The 20,733-nt window shown below is 43.0% G+C and overlaps 1 protein-coding gene across 1 annotated transcript in view; it reads right to left on the bottom strand.

Annotated features, from left to right (window-relative positions):
* clcn2c (chloride channel 2c) overlaps nucleotides 1-20,733 on the bottom strand; it is a 150,456-nt gene that overhangs the window by 75,123 nt on the left and 54,600 nt on the right. Inside the window, exons 3-6 of the mRNA XM_041940199.1 lie at nucleotides 4,572-4,703; nucleotides 4,182-4,310; nucleotides 1,673-1,806; nucleotides 349-426 (exon numbers count right to left, since the gene is read on the bottom strand). Of these exons, the coding sequence (XP_041796133.1) occupies nucleotides 349-426; nucleotides 1,673-1,806; nucleotides 4,182-4,310; nucleotides 4,572-4,703 (473 nt within the window). The remainder of the gene's footprint in view (nucleotides 1-348; nucleotides 427-1,672; nucleotides 1,807-4,181; nucleotides 4,311-4,571; nucleotides 4,704-20,733) is intronic.

The following is a 20,733-nucleotide window of genomic DNA, read 5'->3' as shown; positions in this document are numbered from 1 at the left end:
AAAATAAGGACAATACTATGTAAAACGTTTGTATCGTTATATGTTAACACACTTTACTTTATGATACTTTAGGACAGATAATGTCTTGTCTGCATGCTTTGCTAGGCCCACAAAACCTTCACCATAGAAACAGGACAGTCCACATATAGTACGGCTCAAGAGGAGTATGTAGAGGAGAATGTAATGGAACAGGACAATCACTGGAGTTGGAGGGTTGACATTGTTTTGCATGTACAGTGTGGACGTAAAATAACAAAAAGAAAAATGCATGATTTACTTGCCAGTAAAAACAAATAAAACACAGTTAGATCAATTGAGCAGTTGGGCAAAATGGAGAAAGGAACTCACCTCATAGATTCCTCCAAACAGAGACATGAACTTGCTGAGGAGAGCGGCACACAAACTGGCGATGTGTACGAACGGACCCTGACAGGAAGAGGAGAAAACAGAATGAAAAGGTGCAAAGTCAAAAAGCACTCTCTCCTCCCGTTTGTCGTGCGTCACACGAGATAGCGCATGTGGGCTCTTCGAAAACACATCAACAACAACAAAGTCTGCGGTGAATATTAAAATTCTGGGGATGAAGTTCAAAGTGGAACCAACAGGATTAAAAGTGAGCACATCCCATCAGAAAAGTGATGCTCAAGTTAAAGGAAGGCAGAGGCCCGCACTGAATCCAAACTGCTGCTGCAGTAGGACACAACCAAAAGAGCCTGAGGCTTGTGTGTGTGTGTGTGTGTGTGTGTGTGTGTGTGCGTGTGTGTGTGTGTGAGAGGAGAAAATATTTTCCTGCAAGTATGTCTTCAGGCTAGGCAGTCTATTGGGGGATGCTACATTTACCTGAAACTGTTTTTGCTGAAAAACAAGGTGTATAATGTCGTGTAGATTATAATTTCTCACACACATACACACAAAAGACAAAAACAACATCTGTACAGGTAGGCTGGGGACCCTAGAAAAAATCTCCTCCCTCCCTTTGGGAATGTAAAAGGTCTCGAGTCCATTCTACACACTCTTTCCTTCCTTATCCTCAGATTTCACACTCATTGCTCTCAAACATATTGGCCCATTGTGTGTCAGTTAGGAATCATCGTGATGATGCAGTTACTGTAAAATGACTGAGTGTTCCTGCACTTCACTTTGACCTACATATGTTTTTGTAAAAATTTATTTTTGATGTTGTGCAAGCTGCCATTCAAGCCTGATGGCAGCTTGGTGCCGGTGTGGATTCTCTGTTTTATCACCAACAGAGATTCAGCGGCGTGAATCATTCAAACTGTGTTAGCAACTGTTGAATGTGGGTCAGCATCTGAGTTCTGCTCTGCACAGTCGAATTCATCAGGGATTACGAGATGGTTCCTGCGATGGTCACTTTATGTGTGTCAGTAGCACACACACACTCACACAGCACAAAAACATGAAGTTTGAGCAGCTTGCATTTCATTATGAGTCACATATTGATTGAATCACTAATTGACATAGTTGTCAGCTTGTGCTGTGTGTGTGTGCAAAGTGCATCTTCTCATGCATTAGGGTAGCAAGGTAGTGTGCAAGTAGGGTAAAACTACAGGCACACCCATGGATGTACACAGAACATACAGGCATTTGGGGGCCCAAGTGTGCTGGACTGCTGATTTGTGTGTGTGTGTGTGTGTGTGTGTGTGTGTGTTACCTCCTTGCCCAGGGGCATGCCGCTACCCAGAGCGCAGGTGAGACCGATGACTTTGGCCACGAAAGTTTTGAAGGTGAGGTATTCCTTCAGCACAACTCCTCTCAGGATGGTCTTCATCTCTGGAATACCTGAACCTGCAGGGGAGCACAGCGGGCGCTTACAGCACACCGTACAACACACCGAGCCCCTGACCTTTCAGTGGAAACATACTGCCTCCACCAACAACATGAACACTCATCAATTACACCATAGCCTTCAACTCAGCATCATACTTCCTGGTATCTGTACTGGTGAAATAAAGTGTGAGAAAGATGTTTTATGAGTCTCTGCTGGTTTCCTGGCCACCTCGTGGTGATGACAAGGCTGCAGGCCCGGAAAACTAGAAGTGCCATTTTACCCCAGTTGTACGAGACTAATAAGCCACCTCACTCTGCAGCTAACATACTTGTGACCTCACAAACCTCACATCTGTTTGAAAAACATGGACATTCATTTTAAAGGGCTATGCCTTTGCATCGCACAAGGAACTTTCAGAATTATTAACATTTGGCCAACACGTCTTTTTGGACCGAATTTTGTCTCTGACAGGAAAACACAGTTTGGAAAAAGGATTCTGTTTTGTACATTTACACCTTTTAACTTTAGAGAAAAAACCCAGCCATTATAATGTTCTTAGGTGTATTTTAGATGGTCAGCAATGCAACCAGAATGTCAGCTTCCAGTTCCACAGGTTTAAATATTCAAGTGTTTGGCTGCTTTGCCATGTTCCACTCTGCAGGACATTGCTGCATCCTGCCATCATGCAGACCGAGAGTTGCCATGTTTGGCCAGTGCTCACATACAAACAGCCAACTGATTCCCTGTCGACTGCCGGCTCTGAAGAGCCAATCTATAAAATCATTTCCGCAGCAGTATGTCCATAGTAAGCTTAGGTAAAGATGAAATCCACCGACCGCTCTGTTTCAAACAGTGATTGAGGGAGGTGAAGGAAAGGGAGGAGGCCGTGTCTCTCGCTGATAGACGAGGAAACACCCATCTCTTTAGCCCCTGTTACTCAGAGTGACAGTAACGTCTCGGCTACACCTGCAGGCCCCTGATGTGATGGAGAGCTGCACAGACAAACCGAACCTGAAGGTCTGAACGTACGACAGCTTTGAATCGTGCACAGAACTTACGGAGGACTTCTCTCCTTCCCTCATCTGCTCCTAAGGGGGGGGGGGGGGGGGGGGGCAGTGTGTCACAGCAGTGTTACACTGCAGCAACTATCATTCACACACACACAGGTGTTTCAGAGTTCATTACAACACAGGGTGGCACTATCAGCCTGGTTCAAGTGGCAGAGAGCCACTCAGGAAAGCTTTCAGGGTTTAATTTCATTGGTTTTCAGGTGGAGAAGATGAAGAACAAAAACTGAATGGATCTGATACGTTGTAGATGTTGCACTGTGTCTACATGCCCAGAATGCCCTCCAGTGGGTGAGCCCTTTCTGCTAGCTCTGGCAGGAGCAGGCTACACTGGTCTGACTCCACCCTGTCTCCTTCTGACAACTTGATGAACATGAAATTCATGAACTTTGGTGGTAGATGCTGTTGGTCTCAGTTCATCGTGCCGCTCCGGGGCACCACTCTGCTGTTTTTGTTTCATCTCGGTCATTGCTGTGCTGTTACAAGGGAGCTGCGATGTCACACAGAGTCGTACTAATTCGAATTGGACACCTGATGCGTCATTTAGACCAGTCACTGTATGTCATGTAACAGGGGAAAGTATGTATCAGCAAAGATTTTAAACAATAAGCATTTTCTTCTCACATTAAACTACCTGTTACAATACACTTGCGTGCAGCCTATTTAATTTTATGGGATTATTTGCATTATTATGCATTGTTTGAAGGTACTGATCAGGGGTATATGTTTTTTAGAAAATGTGAATTCCAATAAGAGCAGAAACTTGGATCTGTCAAACAGTTTATGCAGTAACGTTCTGTATTGACAGGATTGGGGTTTGATTGCATTGTATCATCTAAATTCAGCAGCATTGAATCCACTTATCAAATGAATGAATACTGTACATATAAAGGCCTCTTTGGTGGTCCTGTTTCGAGTGTATCTACTGAAATACAGGGCTGAAACTGACAATTGTTTTCAATACAGATTAATCTAGCTGCTGTTTTTTTCTTTGCTCAATTAAATAATAGCCTACAAAATATAAACACACGGAAAATGTGCACAAAACAATGAAAGTGTGATTTTTAAATTGCTTGTTTCGTCTGACCAACAGTCAAAAACCCTATAAATTTTCAACTACAATGATAGAAGACAGAGAAAAACAGCAAGTCCTCACATTTCAGAAGCGAAATCCAGCAAATATTTGAGACTAACCAACTTACTGTTCAGAACTACTGTAATATGCACAGCAATCGTCTTTAGTGTACATGGGTTGTATGCGGTTAAGCTATATGCTGTGTGTGTGTGTGTGTGTGTGTGTGTGTGTGTGTGTGTGTGGGTCGTACCAACAGCCTGTGGGGCGAGAATCTGGGTGAAGCCAGCAGAGAAGGTGATGAGGACTACAGGATAGGTGACCCAGGCCAGATACTGCAGAAACACATTACTGTCCAGACCACCGTACATCCACTTCTGTGCTGTGGACACACACACACACACACACACACACACACACACACACACACACACACACACACACACACACACACACAGAGGGAAGACATGTCAGCCACAACCGAAACATAGATTCACATAAAATCCACACAATATGGGGTGTGTGTGTGTGTGCGTCTCCCTGTTTCTAATCACCAGTCTTTACCTCCTCTTTGTTCATCAGCACTGTTCATGCCCCAACCTGTAGGTACAAAATCCAACCCCTCCCTCCCGCCATGTCTCACCTTGTAGACAGATGGCGATGCAAAAGTCCACCACCCAGCTGACCAGGGCCATGAGGAGTCCCAGCAGGATGAGGAAGATCCAGTCCTCCCCGACCCGCGAGATCAGGAACTTCTGACAGCGAACCGTGCAGACTACAGGGACGGCAGGAACACAACATAATATGTTAGGGGCCAGTCTTAGCAACCTTGGTCAATAACAGCTGCCGTGTCTCCATCTGACAGCTTTCCTCACAGTGAACATGTTGCCTGATAATCCACTCCATCCTGAACACTGCTCTACTTTCCTCTGATGAGTAGAAGCAGTAACTCCCCACAGGTGAGTCAATGCAGTTTGGAAAATGGTGAAATCTATAATTTCCCCTAATTTAATCAGTGGTGTCTGATACGTGATGGATGGATGAACAAAGAGATCGATCTAAAGTGCACACACACGGACACCACCCACAGACACTGAAAACAAAGAAAGTGAAGGAGTGACGGAGCTTAGCAATTTGGGTAATGCTTTATTTTACGGATCAGTCATTTCCTAATCGTTTCCTGGAAGGTTTCTTGAAAGAGCTATGTTTGATACTAATTACAAGACAAAGCTCTGAGACTGTTACTGATATTCTTAGAGGAAATTCCTTCATCTAATAATGTCACATTTGCTTACAAACAGATGTGACATTTCTGAAGACCAGGCTATAATAACAGTTGTTCAAAAGAGTAGCATTTAAACACTGTCTCCATTCGACCTGTAATTAGCACCAGATTCCTTTCTGGGAACCTTTTAAAGGCAAAGTTCCTTCCTAGGAAATCAGAGGAAACAGAATTACTACTAAAAAACAAACAATTATAGCAACACTCAAATAAGTGTATTCTTCACTTACCTCTAGCTATGCAGACGTTGCTTTTTTTTGTTGTTTTATTGATAGCTGTCATCAATAATTATTAAATGTATTAAAATGATTTCTTCACTAGAATGTTGTGTGTGACAAGGCACAAAGGAAGCGGTATTATGGTTTTTGTAATTTAGGTGACCCCGACCCAGTTGAGTGTCACCTTCACATCATTTCAGCATTAAAACACTGGCTGATTGAAGGCGGGGTGGAAAGCAGCTACCTTTGATGTAAATGCTGGAAAGGTTACATGACCTCAGAATACAGTTTGTTACTTCTCCCAAAGACAACTGGCATCCAGCAGAGGTTACGACACAACACTGATGTTATGACAGGAAGTGACGGACTGTGTGGTCACCTGCGGTTAAGAATACACAACCTACGATGCGATGGGGCAAGAGGCGGAAGACGATCAAAGTCTGATCAACTACGCAGATGGAGGTATATTAAACGCACAGCAAAAAAACTCACAGCAAATGTAGGCACTACGAAGCAAAACACAAAACATACATATGTATACGATCAGACCTGCTATACTCACCTGCAAGCAAGGAAACTCACATTCACAGCTAACATACTGTATACCAGTGTGTGAGACGGGCATACACAGTTACTAATTGTGACTAATTGCTGGAACAAAACATGAGTTTGATGGTGGCTCATTAGGATGTGCACACACACAACATAATTCAGAATGCCTCTTGTTCACAGCAGATTCCTCTCCTCCCCTCTCCCAGGCCTGTCCTCGTTTCCCTTTTCTCCTCTGCAGGCAAGTGACACTGTGGGAGCAGTGGGGGGGCCCTCACACTAATGACACTCACAACACACACATGCACTTCCTTGTTTCTTGCTCCCCGTTTCTCCCTTAATCTCCAGCGTAGAGAACCAATGTTACGTAACAGTCAGACTATTTATTCCAATAGCCTCATGTATCTCAGTGTACCCAGCCACCGTTTTTTAAACACGGCATGTATTTTCTGCAGGCATAACACGATGACGATGTTTATACTCGCTTTCCTTGATGTTTCTTAGGAATCTTGTTGCTTTCGTGTGTTTGTGGCGGTTGAGGAACTGCAGCTTTAAGTACTACAGCAGGGAAGAGGAGGGTTTCCCATCTTCTTTGCATCCTCCTTCACCAAGCAAACATCCCTCCACTTCTCACTGCAGCAGCACCAGCCAGGAAGAGGGTAACCCCACGTTCAGTTCTAGGTTTGCTCTCTGACATGTGACATGGTGCAAATGTAAATGCACATACAGGATATTGATATCTATTCTACAGGTGTGATCTGAATCCAGTGTCCCTATCATAGCGTCTGTAGTAACTGTGTCCCAGAGACGTGATGCTTTCTCCATTTCTCTCTTATTTACACACAGATAGATAAATAATCTGAACCCCATGAGTGCATAGATTTTTAGTTTTGCTCGCATCCCATGGTGTATTATGGCAAATCCTCATTAAAAGTAATTGAAATTTAATGATAACACAGTAACTATTCAGTAATATTACGCTAATGGGTGATTTGCCTGTCAGTCCATATGACTTTATGTTAATTTGTCTTTATTTGTAAAAAGTCTGCACACACGCATGCACACACACGGACTCATTGATTTGCCTTTGCTTTCAGTCACTCCACACACAGTTCTGTGAAAGTTCCGAGAAACAGGCTTTGTACATGTGTATATTTAGATTTATGTGTGTGAGCATGTGTGCATGTGTGTGTGTGTGTGTGTGTGTGTGTGTGTGCATGCTTGTGCGTCATCTCACCCACGGGCCGTCTGTGTTCTTGGACCCCTTCTGTCATCCAGACACTAGTCAATGTAAATGACTGTTATTGTGTGTTTGTGTCTGAGTGCATGCATGTGCGCACACATGATTTCTTTATGCTGCTAAGCATGGTGTGTGTGTGTGTGTGTGTGTGTGCTTCTCTAGCAGTAAGTGCAATCTTGTCTTTTTGGAGATGTTATTTAGTTAGCTCTCTGTCTGTGCTGTTATTGCTTAATAGCTTTTTCTGCAGTGCATGCACACACACACACACATACACACACACTCATGCACGCACACATGCGCACGGAGCCAGACACACGCTGCAGACTGGTCGCTGACTTTATTCTTCATGGCATGCAATAAGCAGCATGCTAGTTCCCAATCACCCTCATTGCCTTCTGACTCACCCTCTGCACCACTCTCCCCTTCCGTCCCTCCCCTCCCTGATCCAATCATCCCTCGCTCCCTCTCTCTTCCTTCTCCTTCTGCTGCTGCTTTCTGCTAATCACATTCAACCTCTGACTTTACCTCTCATCTTCTCCTCTCCCTCTCAGGCCTTATCTGCTGCCCTCCACTCCTCCTCTCCACACTTGTTTCTTTCTTTGCGCTCTAACCTCTCTCTCTCTCTCTCTCTCTCTCTCTATTCTTTTCATTCTTGCTTGCCCACTCGCTCACTCTGCCCACACACCTGCTGAGACTAATTTAGGTTGCCTTGGATACTCAGCGCATCTAGTTCCTTGGCCTGGCATTAAGAAACGGTGTGCATGTGTGTATGTGTCTGTTTTGGTTTGGCCAATACAATTTTGAAGACCTACAGAAATCTGATATTTAATGTTCCAGCAAATTTAGTATTGTACTTTAATAAAGTTTGGGTACTTGCAGCAGAAATCAAACATCTTTTTTTATCACGTAGCAGACACAATATTTTCTTTGAGGATTGTGGGAAGACCTTCACAACAGCAGAAAGGGTCATCAGATGAACTTCTGGGATTTCCAAAGATCACTGGGTATACATTTTTCTGGAAAACTGGATGCTTACCTCTTTGAATCTAATGTAATGGTCATGGTAACACATGACAGACAGCACAAACTGGGGCTATGCTCCATGGTGGTTTAGCGTATGTGCTAACTGATAGGACCTGGCTATTATTGCTGAATTGTATCACAGTTGTACCGTATACTAATCTGAGCGCAGGAGTCCTGCTGGGCTCCCTGCAAATTATATTCCTACATATACTTGGCTGAAATTTCTAGTAAAAATGGAGCTTTTTTCATGAAAGACCATTTGACACATCAGAGTAGAAAAAAGGCCCTCTTTTAAATTGGAAAACCAACATATCGGTTTAACTCTTGTGTGATTATGCTGACAACAAGGACGCACACGCACACTACAGGAAAATCACTACCGGTGCAGATTCTTTGCTACCGCTCCCACATAAAACCCAATTATTCAAATCACCCCCTCATTTGTTATGCAAGGTGACAGCAATATATGGGTGTAAAGGGTAAAAGAGCCTACCATTAATGCCTCAATTTTGCACAGTCATGCCAATGAGGCCTATCCCCGTTTTGTGTGTATGTGCTCCTACATTCATTATGTGGCTTCATGCGTTAGGGAGAGATTCAATTAGAAACGCCTGGCTGTGTTTGAAACCACCGTCTTAATTAGATTAGAATTCATACAGATAGGCAAATCTGACCATTCAGCTCTTCTGCTTTTTAAATAGCAACTTTGAGTGATGGAGAGATACAGAATGTACAGTGCAGCTTTTACTGTATGAACAGTACTGAACAAAGGGATGAGATGAGGTTTTTAAAGGTCTATATCACAACTTTTTGATCACAGATTTGGATAGCTGGTATGAAGTGCAGTTTTTAAACTTTGATTACTTTCATTTCAAAATAAAGTTATTACTCATTTTAATACCCACTTTGGGAAGCTGCATGCTGCAATACTTTAATGTTCACCCAAACCCAAGATTGTCCAATAGCTCGCCAAGCTACCAAGCTGGAGAAAAAGTTTATTCAGGAGATGCATTTCTGCAACGGTTTCCTGTCTACAAACTTCTGTGGAGCAGTTTAGAATCTGCCATCAAAGGTTTCTATCTACAGTGGATGATGTGATGCAGCTTAGCATGGCTTCTTCTGTCTGGAGTCTCCCCCAAAGTTCAGCACTTTGAAGATGGATTGCAACCGGTCAATGAAACAAATTAGCATATCAAAGTTGACCGAAGTTGATGCATACACGAAATCTCAGCGCAGATTTTTCCTCACTCTGAGTGAATGAACTGCGATTCCACTCAAACGAACTGATGTCGAAAAAGAGACGGTTGTGCAGCGTGCAGATAAAGAGTAAAGAAAGAGGGGACGCAGGAGAGAATGGAGTTAAGTACAAAAAGAAAAGGGCAAAAACGAGCAAAACAAATTGGCCCCTAAAGACAGAAAAGAAACGTTGTTGGAGTAATAAAACCAACAATGCATCTGTAAATGTTTCCTCTGGTACTTAATATGGCCATCTCCGGTCCCTCGGCACACTATAACTGTAACATCTCCTTCTTGCTCTCGCCTCCCCTCCTCCCCATTCATCCATTCATTAGTCTATCCATCTATCCCTCCTCCTCCGCTCCTTCCCTCATGTTGATGTGTTCCCTATGCTAATGTGATGTAAAAGGCGGTGATGTTTATGCAAATGTGCGGCAACGGCGTCGGTCCCGGGCGAGCAGGCAAAGCGCCTCGTCTCTCACTCAATCACTCCGTTTGCTCGTTGAGCAACGTCGGCCGCGACAAGCGTCGTACGGCCGCGGTACAATGTCTGCTTAATGAGGTGTAATAATGTGTACGCAAACGCACGTCCACACAAACACAAACAGGCTAGCACAATCACCAACATTATTCTGAAAACACACCGGCTGCATGGCTTTTTAATTGCTTCTGGAGAGTGTGCGTGATGTATGTTGAATGTTTTTAAGGGAGGAACGCTTAAACACACTCAACTGGGATATTACCCTGCATTTGAAAGCATCTTTCACTTGAGATTCGGCTCATGAAGTTTCCGTGGACAGTTTCTGGCGACTCCGGCTGCCGATGCTACCACAACACTTCTGCCATGCGGGCCATCAGGCTCAGCTTATAGGGCAAACTTTAACATGGCCATTTGAAATTAATATTGTACTCCATGAAATCCTGGTGATAGCAAATGCACATTCTGTGTCAGATCACTGCTTTCAGTGTCAGAAAGGCACTTGCTTGTGTATAATCTGACTTTTAAATACACGCCACATCTGGAGTCTGCGTCACAGGGTGAACTATAAAGTGTTAAGCGATGCCACCTCAGCTACCACTCCACTACTGCTGGGTGAGGGCTCCGAGCCTTATAATATATCACAAGATTAGAGACTCATTCTGTCCCTTGTCTGGAGCAGTCTCACTGGTGCATCTCACTTTTTAACAATTCTAACCTCTTCGATCAATATAGCTTTTCATCTTCAACCCAACACACACACACATTCAATCAATACTATGGCTACTATTTTTCTCCCTCTCTCCATGAGGTCATTCCTCCCCTCGGCCTCATCACAGCTGTGGAACCTGCAGAGTCAGCCAACATGCACCGTCTCCTGGTTTCTGGGGGTGTGACCCCAAACTCTATTTATCTACTTTATGAACTTAAGCTGATGAAGAAACTGGCAGGAATCCTGTCCACTAATTTAGCACTGCACTTCTATAACACTGTAAAAAAACCCAAAAACAACTGAAGTCGATGCAACAGAGCCAGAGATATTCTGCTTTTTATTCCACTCATTCTTCGTGCTTGTCTCCGACATCACCCACAAAACAAATCAACTGCTGACAGCTCGGTCTGAGATTTGGGTGTTTTATATTACTAGTGGCTAATGTATCCTCACGCCTCGAGCACAGACGAGGAGTCGGCTACAGAGGCCTGGTGAGCTCACTTCTTTCTTTCTTTTTCAGTTTCAAACTTGTAGCCTTCAGCCTTTACACACACTGACTCAAGTGATGTCACTTGAGGACATTTATCAGACCTCACACAGCTCCCTCTGGAGGCCACAAAAGGCTTTATACAACTTGTACCCCCTAACACCTGGACACAGAGTTCACATTTAAAGACCCCAAGAAATGGTGTCCTCCTTTTATCAATGTGATGGAGTTCCTGTTGAAACAGGATGTTGGAATGGGATCATCCCAAACTGAAAACCAACTGAAGTGCGACAGGTTGTTTGATTTGATAACACAGAAAGAAAGATAAGACTCAGATTGTTTTCTACCTGTGCAGGTTGAGGTCACACCAGAAAGACCCTGCCAAGAGTAAATGAAGGCTAAAGTCTTCATTTGATGGGGTCTTTATGGAAGAACCAGGTGATCAAAACAGCACTGCAGTCTGAAACCCATATTGGTAATGGAATTAGGTAACAGGTCATAAACAGGTCATTAAAAAATAACAAATATAAGATAAGTGTAAAGTGAAAGGCTTTTCAGATAGCTCAGATTTGAAATAAGCTTCTTCTTCTCTGCTTTACAGAGAAGACCTAAGTGTTTGGACTAATGACTTTCCAGTTTGACGATTCTCAGCTAAGCGACGCTTAAACACGGCTGATGATTACAATGATGAACAGCATTCTGCATCAAGGCTGAGGCTGGGACAGCGTGACGAAAGAAAGCAGCGGCATGATTTCTCCAGTGGTACGCGCACGCACACACACACACACACACACACACACACACACACACACACACACACACACACACACACACACACACACACACACACACACACACACACAGAGTCAAGATAGATGCATTTAAAAAAACAGGAACATGCGTTTAAACGCGTTGGGGAAATGTGTTTCTTCCCTTCGTGTTGGTGTGTGTTTGTGTTAAGGCTGATCACACAGGGGAGAGGTAAGTCGTTTCATTTCCTGGATGAAAGCTTGCTGAACCAAAAGCCAAGGGACCTGCTGCTACAGTAGCTCTCTGCACTGCTTCTCTCTTCCTCCCTCATCTGCCTCTCTCATTCTATCTCAATTGATTTTATCCGTCCAATCCTCTCACCTTTGCCATCAACTGCCTCTCTTTCTTTTATTTCTTGCCCTCCCTCCTCTTAGTTTTTCCTCCTTCTGGCTCCTTCCTACGTTGGGTTTTCCACCTCCATCGTCCCTCCATTTCCACTCTGCGTCCGATCCTTTCTCTTACTCTCTCTCTGTTTATTTCTCCCACCCCCGAGCCCCCACCCCTCTAACCACCCGTCTCTGCTGTTGCAGAGTCAGCACTTCCGTTCTGCAGTCCTCTGCAGACACACAAGTGCGCTGATTTACACTTTCATATCCTGGCGGAACCAATTTCAGAGCATTTCCATTGCACATACATTTGCTATTCTTTAAACTGACAGCAACACACACATACATACAGTACATACATTTATACACCATACATTCAAGGTTACTTGCAGTGTGTGTGCGTGTGTATGCGTTCATACATATGGAAGCGGAGAAATGAAGCAAACACACCATCAATCTTTGGAACAAAAAGTATTAAAAGTTGCAGGGGAATACACAAAGAACAAAAAAACACACTGTACACAGTTAAAAAAACATACATATAGTACACGTGTGTATGCGTGTGTGTGTGTGTGTGTGTGCATGTGTGGCCAGGGCACATTTGTCTCTTCTTGAGCAGCAGAGGGAAGGGAGACATTGATCATCAGGCTTGTCTGCAGCTTGCACCGCCTAATCAGAATCATTCATCTCCCCCATCTCACGCACACATGCACACACACAAAACACACCGCTAAACTAAGACGTTCAGAGCTCTTTATTACTTTCCATTAGGGCTCGAGGCTAGCTGTAATAAGGCCAGGCTGGGAGAGTTAGGGTTTTTTTTTTTTTTTGCACGGAGACACACAGCAGAATGGGAATAACAAGCACACAGAGATATTTTTCATGTTGGCTGTTGATTAATATGAAGCCACAAGGTGAGTGGGGGTGTGTGTGTGTGTTTGCAGGCACCACTTTCCAAACTGCTGGATCATCAGACTCGTGCTTTTATTTTCCTCTTGCTTTGCCCTCAGACATACAGACAGACAGACACCCTCACACAGTTGGAATCTGCAGAGATATTTCTGAATTGATGCAGCATTAATATGACGTTCTTAAGCGCCTGATGAAGTTGAAGCAACACCTATTGACCACTTATTAAAGATTAATGATGGAATAGCAGTGCAGCAGTATTAGCTGTAGCAGAGCTGAGTGTGAGGGTGGAGGGGTAGCTGGTAGTTGAAGGGGCAGACTGGGAATGATACGGACGTTTTTTTACTTGATGGTTTACCAGAGATAAAGTCGTGGGCTGGAGCTTCCAGAACATACGGGTACCCTGACCCTGGAGGACAAATAGACCACATAACATAGTTAAACACAAGCATTATCCCTCTGTGTGTTGTGTGTGTGTGTGTGTCTTTATGGGTTTTTATGGATACACAGCCCCCCCAACACGCACACAATCCATCCTTCATTTTAAACAAGTTTCCCTTCCTTCAATGTAAAAGAAAGAGAAAATAATCTCGCTCTTTATCCATTTTTCTGCACAACATTATTATTTTGTGATTGATGTCGGCCCTGTGCAAACTCAGCAGCACCGCAAACGAATGAGCAGTGGGTGAGAGAGGGGGAAGAGGGGCGAAGGAGCGATGAGAGAGTGCAAACCCTCCGACAGAGAAGGATACGTGTTGGAAGAGTGGTGGCGAGATGAAGAGGGAGAGGAGGAGAGAGAGGAGGAGGAGCGGAGGAGAGGGCAGAGTACGAGATAAGGATGGAGAAAATAAGACAAAAGGCAGGAAATATTGACACAGAAGAGGAACTAAAAGACAGGCAGGTTAATAATAAGTGGAGGTATGAATAATTTAGCACTCCGGTGCTAGATGGCATGATCACATAGAGCAGAACATACACCAATATTGTATTAATGGATGAGCGCTGCCACTCGGTAATATTTATTTTGGATATTGACTGTGTACTAAACCACACCCAAGAACAGTGACGGTCAAAGCTAACTAGGCACAGCAGCCTGTCAATCTTTGGATTTGAATGTTAGATCAATCTAATGAGAGCAGTATTTAATATTGAAAGAGTTCGGGGGTTGATGCCTTTCTTTGGCCTTTCCAAAAGCAAACACACCTGAACAGAAGTGGGAGGAATGGATGAATAAGTGTGTTCACCTGTTGTAAGGAGCTGCAGAGTTTAGCATGCTCAGGTAACTAAACTGCTACCTCCAGTTGTAATCTAGTGTTATTTACACATTATATACATACAGCTCTGTGGCTTCACTCTGTGTCAAATAACTGTAAGTTTTGGTGTTTTCGTCCTGAAATTACGCTCCTTACATGCATGCTAATCATTTATTTGAAGAGCTGGATCTTCTTTTTAAAACGAGTCAGCTGGAGTCAGAGTTTACAACCGACTCATGAAACCAACGTTAGCCTAATCAGCTAGCATGCAAGAATAAAAAAGCTAGACAGGCGAAGCAACAGTAACTGAAGGGACGGGGCTTGGCAAAGTCTGCGCAATAATCCACTTTTTACTTACTTCAGAGTAAAAAAAATGTCTATTAAAACAAGTTCTTTTTCTGATCACAAAAGAGTACATTCCTGCCCTGAAATATTCTAACAATAAAACACGTCGTGATAATTTAAAATCAAATTCAAATCAGGCATTTCAGGCTAAGGTCTTCAGTGCACTATTGATCAGGGCATTAAATGTCATCCATCCATCGTAGCAGGTAACAAACAAAAGTAGCTGACATCCCAGCGATCATGTGTTTATTGTTTCTCCCATTTTTATGAAGATGATGAAAAGATAAAAAGTTTTTCCCTCCTAGTATGGAAAAAATGTGTGTGTATGTGTGTGTGTGTGTGTGTGCTGTGAGTTGGCTCTAGGCTCACTGATGATTAGAGAGTAATAACTCAGAACATGGGGCTCAGATGGATGAAGAGAGAGGGATAGAGAGGGGGGCGATACAATAACACACACACACACACACACACACACACACACACACACACACACACACTTCAGATTATGCCCAGTGGAGGAGAGGGGGTGGAGGAGGAGGTGATGGATTGCAGACAGAGAAGGAAGTGAACAGAGCTGAGTGGTAAGAAAGGATGCAGAGAAAAAGGAAAAGAGGAGAGGTCACTGGAGTCGAGGAGGGAGGAGAGGAAAAAGATTGGGGGACAGTAAGAAGGGGGAAAGGAGAAGAAAGCGCAGGAAAATATAAAAACAAAGAGGAGATATAAGATGGGGCAGAGAAGAGATACAGGATCAGAGGATAAAAGAAAAAGAGGAAATTACAAGAAGAAAAGGAAAGTGGAGGACATATTAGAATATAAGCGGAAGGAAGGAAGGAAGGAAGATAAGGGAGGAGGAAGGAAGGGACGGGAGGATAGGAACTTGAAACCAGAGAGCAGAAAAGATCAAGCAAGATCGAAACCCAGAAATAAAAAGGCTACAAGGTAACGGAGAAAGTAGGACGCTGACTTCAGCGCAGCCCTTTGTGTTTAATAACCATCGATTTAAAGTGAGAGGAGCCGGCTGTGAAGTCCACGTGTTCACACCACAACCCAAACACATCAAAATTAATGACGGCATTAAAACTTTGGCCTGCATTGTTTCAGCTGGAGTGAAGACTGTCAACACCTCACACAGCTTAATGATTTCTACATCTGCAGCACCTCTGGACTAATTCACCTCGAACTTCAGTTAATGAGGAAATAAACTATTACTTTTTCAATTATAAAAGACCAAGAGAATACTGTAGTTTGATCTGTACACAGTGACCATAACAATACATTAATGAGGATCTGTTTTAGGGGCAGAAATCAATGTTTTCATTCTAAAACTGCATATTTTAATAGATTTGCATTATTTAAATACAACTTACCATGCTACTAGTGTGGGAAGTAGACAAGTAAGTGCATTTTATCCCCCCCTGTCTTTAGCAGTTTATTACATTGCTGAAAGAATAAACCCTCCTCTTCCTCCTCTCAATAATGTGGGCGATCTCTCAGTTCTTCAACCTTTACCGTCTGCTCTCCAGTAGGTGGAGAGAAACTCGACCTGGGAGCAGCATTACTCTTTAAAACTGCTCTCTGTACATTCAGAAACCTGATGACTTTGGCTGCCCTGTGAGTTTCTCAGTGCCAGTGCTGGAAAAGTCCGCTCGCCACTCCTCTCGCTGCTATAGAGAGAAGACAAGTATGTCGACAAAAGAGGTCACGTGGAAGTGCCATCAGGGAAACTGAATAATGTGGCCAGAAGAGGTTTCCATCAGTCAAATTCAACTTTCTCTGTGCATACAGAGAGCCATCGTACCCTATCACTCTTCTTCTGTGGCTTGTTCATGCGTGATTTCGTCCTTTTTTCGAAAGCAAATATCTCAGTAAAAACTAAACTTTTCCCAAATCTAATATAATGATCATCTGTCACAGTGTGATTAGCTGTGTTTAGCTGACCAGTGCTGGTTTCACAAGATGTTCTCTTATGGCCTCATTTGTGATTCATTTATCTGTTTTGGTAAAGATCTTTCTACCAAAAATTAGAGCAATCCTGCTAATTTTATGCTAAATCTCACCTGAGGACAAATGGACAGAAGGCAAACGCAAACGCTTCATAAAACTGTCACTGGCAAAAACATAAAAGCAGACATTCACTGAAAGCTTTCAGTACTTCATAGTTTCAGTGGTAAAGTACTGAGGCTGGATAAAATACTAAATAATAAAAACATGAGAATAGAGCAAAAACTGGTTTAAGTTCATATTTTATGTTTGGGGATGTTTAAAGTTGAAATATTTGTACATAAGATTCACCTTTTCCCAACTGAGCTGTACCTGCTTCAAACCACTGAGATGAGATCAAAAATGTGACCCTGCCACCTTAAAAATGTCAAAGAACTGAACTTATCTATAATGGTATTTTGGGTATCTATACTCATATCAGGCTGTCTATCGTTATATTGAAGCCATTTACTATATTTAGCATTTAGCATTCCTTGATTTGGCTAAAAACTACCCACTGAAGCAGCATGCCCTCGTTTTCAGAATTTCATTGGCTATATGAAGTGCCACAGATCTTTAAACAAAAGAAAAGAACAGGGCCCCTCCAGACAAGAGGACTCACATTGGCTACTGCAGGCTGTGGACATGACATGAAGATCATGATTGATCAAGTGAGTTAAGACGGAGATGTTTAGCATGTCCGCCGATGATAGAACAGCTTTCAGCAAGTTTTAGTTTATCATGTTTTGGACTAAATATTTTGCTGTATTGGATCTGTTTTAATGCAGCCAGAGTGTTATTGGTTGTTGGATTACTACAAGACTTCATCGGTGAGACAAACTGGTGAATTTTAGAATTGGTTGTATAGCCGCAAGACAGAGGCCTTTCTGTTGAATTCTGGCCCTCAAACAATGCATGCTGGGATGTCAGCAAATATGCTGTGCATGTTTCTTTAAGAACTTAATATAATGAGTTGAGTGAGCGCTCAGCAGTGCATTCATTTAAAAACTTTGAAGTAGCATTAGCCTGAAGTGAATGAAAGTCATATATTACAGTGTCAAACCACACTGCTCATAGAAAGAAGCAGGTTGGCTGATTGAGAAAGAAAGGGGCTTTTTGGGGAATTAAACATCACTAAATATATCATCGTAAAAGGACAATCAGTGTGCGTCTGTATTGATGAGCAATGACGCTGAATACAACAGCATGCTAAAGCTGCCCAAAGTCCAACCGACACAGTGCAGCCGATGGAGCTGAATGCCTGTTTGGCAGCCTTTCCGCTCTGGCTGTTTGTTGGAATGACCACAGGAGCCCTAATTTAGACATCTGGCACCGCCGGACAGGTATATGGATATTAAATATGATGTCACCATCTTAATGCTCCCAGCCAGTGCTGTTATGGGTGCCATCTTGGCTCAACCTGCTGTCCCTGAGATGACAAAATCAATGTAACCGAACGCTGTGTCTAGTGACCATTCTCTCTGCTGACACTCACACTGGATGAGAGCCACAAGCTCTGTAGTAAAAGCAATGCGCATCAGAAGTCCAAGATCACCACACACACACGCACAGACATACGCACACAATCTGCCCGAGTGGTACTGAATCAAATATTGATCAGTGGCCTAAGTCTCCTTGGTTACTTGATATATGAAAGTGAAAGTTCCCTTGCTTGCTCTCCCTCTCTCACGCACACACAAACACACAAGCAGCAGTTTAACACAGTGTGTATATGTGTATGTCTGTGTGTGTCTGTGTGTCTGTGTGTCAGTTGTGTTGCTTCCCGGTCTTGGCTGGCAGCTGAATGTGAATGACGTCTGAACACCCCCACAGTGCGTCAGCGTGGTGCCCAACACACACTCACATATATATTTAAAAAGCACGTGTGTGTGTTTGTTTCAGTGAGCGCATGTAAACGGTGGAACAACATGCGTTCCTCCCTCATTTGTCAGGTTAATGTTGCCCATTCACTGCTGATTTGGTAAATGCATGCTGAGGCGAAGTGTGTCAGAAACCATAATCCAATCGTGCTCTGGTCTCTGGCACGTTACCTTGATCACAGCTTGAAAAGTTTTGAAGTGTTTCAAGTGGCCACAAGTGGAAAATATGAAAGACAGTTCTAATTTGCATGGAATTAGATTTTTCTGGTCGGGAACATTTTAACGTCAGTAAATGCGTATTGTGTGCAGGTAGCTCGCTGGAAAGGTCTGCATTGTGAAGCGTGTGTAAAAATGCATGATTTCTGTATACAGTGTTCACCAAATCCAACATGCTGACAGATACACAGCCTGATGCACAGCCTTAAAATAGTTTTTATGAAACATTTAGTTCATCAATCGCCAGAAAATTGTTTACAATTTTGATCATCAATTAATCGTTTTTGTCATTTATGATGCAAAAAATTCCAACCATTGGTTCAAACTGCTTGAATGTGAAGATTTGCTTTATTTCCTTGTTATTTGAATATTTCTGTGGTTTTGGAAATAGGAACTCACCACATTTTATAGATCAGTGGTTATAAAGCCTGACATTGTGGGCCCTCCCACACTAAACTGAGACAACTGTGCCTCCCAAACACCCCCCCCCCCCCCCTATTGTCTTACAACTATTATCTTTCTTTGTCAGGTCAATTTCACCCAGGGCACAACATTAATGGATCCCAAAAATGAATACCATTAAACTTAAAGTAATTATTTGGGTGTTTTATGCCTTATTAGAGAGTGCCCGATGACAAAAAAAAATAGGGAGAGAGACCTGCTACAAAGGTCTAAAGCCACAGGGGCAATCCATCAAACAGGGGCTAGTTGACCACGTGAACAATCAGTGGTTCCAGCCTTTAACATGGTTTACTTTCAAACCCGATGGACATGGAGCAACATGGCATTTATTTAGAGTTGCATTTCTGGCTACATGAAGAATTTCATGCAGGAGTCTAATATTCAGTCTCTTTTTAACTCTGTTTTGGTCTCCACCAACTCCTGTGAAAACTAACTCTGCCTTCAGCTGCTTGTTAAATGGTACAACTTTCTTTCAGCTGCAGGGATATGTGATAATTCTCTGTGGGTGTGTCTCTATAAGTGGCATCCCTAACATTACACAGAGTTATTTCATCTATCTTTAATATAAAAATATTGATTTGTGGAGCTGGTTGGTTCCAAAAGTAGTTTGCAGCCTGCCTTCAGCGGGGCTGAATGTAATCCAATGAATATGTAAATGAGTTGGAATGTAATTATTGCTATATTTCTGAAAAGCGACGCCACTATAAAATTCATACACTCACTCAATCCATATAAATGCAGGCACTACCATGGTGTGTTTGTGTTTATTTCAGTTTACAGAGAATGGTACAACTAGCAGAACAGTGTGTGTGTGTGTGTGTGTGTGTGTATGACTATTGATGAGGAGACAAACAGCAAGGACAGGAGTGAGTCTTTCATGCGGAACACTACACCTGACAACTGAAACCGACTGATTTCCAAAGTCAGCTAAATAGCATTAAGACAGAAGATAAAACATGTTTTTTTTGGCATTTTTTATCCTCTTTAATCTCTTCATATAATCACCTAATTCTTTCTGCTGGTTTATTAATCATTGGTTGGTTTATTTTTCTTGTTTACGCTAGTGTTGGGATGGAGTTGAGTTTTTATTTAGTAAAAATCAAACATTTAAATTCCAAACGTGTTTTGGTAATCCTTGCTAAACTGCTGTGACAACATGTCAGAAGGAATTAGAAGGCTGGCAGCACACACACACATGCACGCACGCCTGCAAGCGCATTCATTTGCGCTTAGGAGCTCACACAGGTGTACACAAAATGCACGCGTTAACCATTGACACACGGGGAGTGTCAGTGGTTAGTGTACGTGCGTGCTGCTGCGCATTTATGCACACATGTGTGCACGTGCGTGTGTCCCGTGACGAATGTGTTCACTCCCCACCTGGACCTGCCATCAGCCT

This window comes from Chelmon rostratus, chromosome 7 (assembly GCF_017976325.1).
Source record: "Chelmon rostratus isolate fCheRos1 chromosome 7, fCheRos1.pri, whole genome shotgun sequence".
NCBI classification, from domain to species: domain Eukaryota; kingdom Metazoa; phylum Chordata; class Actinopteri; order Chaetodontiformes; family Chaetodontidae; genus Chelmon; species Chelmon rostratus.
This window is presented reverse-complemented; position numbering and strand designations above follow the sequence as displayed.